Source organism: Cryptotermes secundus, unplaced genomic scaffold (assembly GCF_002891405.2).
Source record: "Cryptotermes secundus unplaced genomic scaffold, Csec_1.0 scaffold815, whole genome shotgun sequence".
Lineage (NCBI taxonomy): Eukaryota > Metazoa > Arthropoda > Insecta > Blattodea > Kalotermitidae > Cryptotermes > Cryptotermes secundus.
In genome coordinates, this window is record NW_019733329.1 from 276,070 (window position 1) to 280,314 (window position 4,245).

General features: G+C 45.0%; 1 protein-coding gene across 1 annotated transcript in view; it reads right to left on the reverse strand.

The window, feature by feature from the left end:
* Nucleotides 1–1,475: 1,475 nt before the first annotated feature.
* The window catches only part of LOC111868052 (peritrophin-48), a 6,025-nt gene continuing 3,255 nt past the window's right edge, over nucleotides 1,476–4,245 (reverse strand). Inside the window, exon 2 of the mRNA XM_023858419.2 lies at nucleotides 1,476–2,271. Within this exon, the coding sequence (XP_023714187.1) occupies nucleotides 1,522–2,271 (750 nt within the window). The 3' untranslated portion in view covers nucleotides 1,476–1,521. The remainder of the gene's footprint in view (nucleotides 2,272–4,245) is intronic.

Here is a 4,245-nt window from a genome sequence, read left to right on the forward strand (position 1 = left end):
TCGCTACCGATTGCATGGAAAACTGGGCCGGCCCCAGAGCTGATTTGAATTCTATTGTGTCGTGTAGAGCCTTTGCTATGCAACGACTGCGAGGCAGAACCAGAGGCGTTTCTAGGCAACGTCTCGGTAAACACGTTCCCTCGGGGCAACGAACACGCATGCAACAATCGATTGTTGGAAATGGGATGTTTCTGCGTGGCCCGTGCTGAGATGTTATAAGCAAGGGGAAGAGTTAGTTGTGAAACGATGGCCAGCCGGGAATATCGTGAGGGCATGAAGCTGAAGAATCTCCGCTGTTAGAAACCGTTGCCAGGGAACGGCTAGTGAAGATAATGCAGGCTGAAAAAGGCTTAGCGAATGCTGTGGTGATTTGTGAACTGTGGAGATTAGCGGTAGCGGTGAAATTGCTTGTAATGCCAAGTGGCGTGTATAAGTGGTCAGTAAATATATTCACCAATTGAACCCCCGTCTATAGTCACACAATAACACATGGCACTATGAAGAAGAGAAGAATATCTTGCTCATGCCAGGAATGGAACCCTATTGCCTCGGTCGTCCAAGTTGCTGTACCGACTGAGACATCTTGACTTATATTGAAGCCTTTTCTTAAATGATCATTGCTTAGCAATCGAGGTTATTGGTTCCCTGTCTGGATGATCGGCTCATGGCCTAAATGAACCTCCAGTGGCAAAAACTTCACTCATACCGAAAAAGAAAAAAAAACAGTGGTTGAAAATGTTAAGGGAATACAAATTGACATACAAGCGGTGCATGGTGTTAGGGCTCGTTTTATTTTCAGATATGGGCTCTCAAACGTCACCAAATTTACACATCATACGAATACATTCTATTGCCATAAAGGATCTTAGACGTACATTTACAATTAATGGAATCATTTCGTGACATGAATGACCACAAACAAGTTTGTAAACAATTTTATATTATTGTCTAAAACTATTATTTTGAACTTTTCGTCGTTCCGAATTTATTGAAACAATTTAAAACAAACTCCGTGGTTTTAGTCCGCAAGCGAACTATACCGACCGAGCGACCGCCGCTTGTAGGCCAAGTTAGTGCCAACTTTAACGGATAGAGGATGTCGCATGGTCAGCGCAACGGACACCCACGGCCGTTAATCTCGGTTTTCTAGACCAGGACCTCTGTTTCCTTGAAATAGCTCCTCAATTATCCTCACGAGGCTGCTACAGATCCAGGGGTCCGGGTTCAATTCCCGGCGCTACCAGATTTCCTGAGAAGTAGTGAGTCCGGAACGGGGAGGATAACTGAGTAGTTATTTCAAGGAAATAGTGGCTCTGGTCTAGAATTTGTACGCGAGATATCAGCACCTCCCTGGTACGATTTCTGAACAGTCTCTTACAGGAGAACTGTCTCATACTGGACGACTTTCCTATATTGTTAACAGACACTAGCATGAGAGCCTCAGAACATAAATATTGGTTATATGTATGTATTACTTGTTTCTGAAATGGAGGTTCTAGCCATTTCTCTTCTTCCGGCCCACTAACAAGACCCAGCATAACATCCTTCATCATCTGGGTCGTAATATCCACCTCCGCCCATACACACACGGTGGAGTGCATTTAGACTAATGTCACACCAGTAATAACTGTGACAGTCTTTTGGGTCCGCAAAGTAACCCTGAGCTGTGCATATGAAAGCAGGGTCAGTTTCTGTATTCGGGGCTGATGTTGTCTCATCGGGGTCTTGAAGACAAGGCCCTACAATACAAATACGCTCAGGATCGAAGCGGGCGATTGTAGTGCAGCTGCTATGAAGTCCAGTCAAATCGTCGTCACATACGTAAAAACTGTGGCAATCTTCTGGATCGGCGAAGAATCCACTTGATGGGCATTTAAATATTTCGGGGTTCGAACAGTGTTCAGCTAGACACACCCTTTGGACGGCATCAAATGTGCCTTCACCTTTCAGGCATGTCCCAATCACAGGAATTAGGTCTTCTCCACAGCTGTAATAGTTGTGGCAGTCTTTGGGGTCCGCGAACAGCCCTACGGAGGGGCACATGAATGCGGGAGCTTCGGTAACAGATGGTTCCGGAGCACCGGAGCATGACGCCACCCTGCACACCTGACTTTCGGCTTCGTAAGTTCCAGTACCGTCCATGCAAGTTCCGAGGTTCGGTACCAGGCTGCTGTCACACGTGTAGAAGTTGTGGCAGTCCGTTGGATCCGGGAATGTCCCGACTCCGGGACACTCGAATGAATGCGGCACAACGGCTGCACACCTGGAAAACTAAGCATTGCACCCGGTGTGTGATATCACCGCGGTGATTGTGGTCACAGTTACACAAACTTTTCATTAATCCATTGACAACATAATTCGACCCGAATAGAGCATCGTCAGGTGGTTTTTGAAGAACAATCAAGTGGTGATGGAATACATATAAACGTATAATAATAATAATAATAATAATAATAATAGTAATGTAGAAGGCCGATTACCTGAATTAATTAGTGATAAATATGGTTCAGATATTTGGATTAAATTCTTACCCACAAAGAAAAACACTATCGTACTGTAATATTATAATAATAAAAACCAGAAAGACAAAAGAGGTGAAACGTGAAACATTAATGTAATTAAATGTAATTATTTTCAAATACGTGTATATGTAATATTCACGATTTTACATATATGCGTAATGGTTGGTAATATTTTCGTTAGATCTGTGTACATTATACACGAGGATTCTGTCCGTCTGCGTTTTTTGCAGATTACGACTTACAGTACGTAGTTATGCCCTCTGTGTCTTGCACGTGATACCATCTCCTGACAGAAATGCTGTAGGGTAAGTCGGGGTGAATCCGACCACAAAATAGAAAATCAGCTTGTGAGCGAGTGAAAAGTTATCCCCACCTCATTTCTGGTGAGGCTGACTCTCCTCAAATAATATATTGTGACGTGTTGCGCAATGGAAGACACCCTCTCCCTCCCCAGCGGTGACGTAGCAGCTCTGGCCACGGTGACGTAGCAGGTGAGTCAGCGCTCCCCCCCCCCCCCCCTGCGTGGCACCGCTTCCTACTGTGACGTGGCACTCAACGTCGCTGTTGACACGGGCAACAGGCAACAGCGAACGGAATAAAAGCCGGCTGAGCAGCAAGCGGGTGTTGGTTAGTGTGTGATCAGAAGTGACACAGTTGGAGTATAGCAGCCGTCGCGGAAAGAAGAACCGTGCGTGTGTGTAATTGTGTAATTGGGAGTGTGTGTGATACAGTGAACTTGTATAGCTCCCGTATCGAAATTAATACGTGTAGACTACTGAGGACAGAGTGATTTGGTTATTGCGAATAGGGTTATAAAGTGTGAAACCCCGCAACAGTGTTGTAATTAATTGTAGCCGAGACTGGTAGGTTGTTAAATAAACCAATTAACAATCCGAACGGCGTCTTCAGTGTCTAAACACGTTACATTGGTGTCAGAAGTGGGATTCCAACACAAGACACGTTACTATATATATATATGTATTCTGTTATGATTGCATTTCATTCTTTATCGAACCATGTAAAGGCATTCCATTGTCCCATTCACCCTCAAGCCAGTGGGAGAACAGGACAGAACTGTTCTTGCTGCCTTGTTACTTTCTTCACCAGCGGTGAACACGGTTTTGGCCGCATTGGAACTCCTGACATTAATATGCGAAATTATTCTGCAACTCAGGAATGTTCGTGTTACTTTCAGAATGTCTGCTACAAGCCTAAAATTTGTACCTTGGAGTAAAGCTCTTAANGAATTCATATATATAATCAACTTTCCCACCTCCAATCCCGATAATCCCGACCGAGCGAGGGCTGAACTGACACAGGCGCAGTGGCAGCCGAAGACAAAGAAAGACAACAGGGATAGGCACCTGCCACACNGGAGGAAGCACACACAAACCAGGAGCATATGACAGTCAAAAACTGAAAGCAGACCACGAATGTGAGGGGCAAGCTGCCGAGAAAAACACCTTGATANTGATAAAGTGTATTAATGAAGTGTTAAGTCGCTACCTGTAAGCTATGGGAGGAGTGGTCAAGGAGCAAGGACTACCTGCCAGGGAGTAGTGCCCACAATTGAAAGGACAGAAAATAGATGGTGGCAGCTTTTACCGAGAAGGAAACCCCGAAATAGGAGAATCCTAGCTAAAGGAGAGCTAGGATGATTGTGATACTCCTTACAGAGCAAGTGACGGTGGAGGCAAGGAAGGATACCTCCACGGCCCCCTAC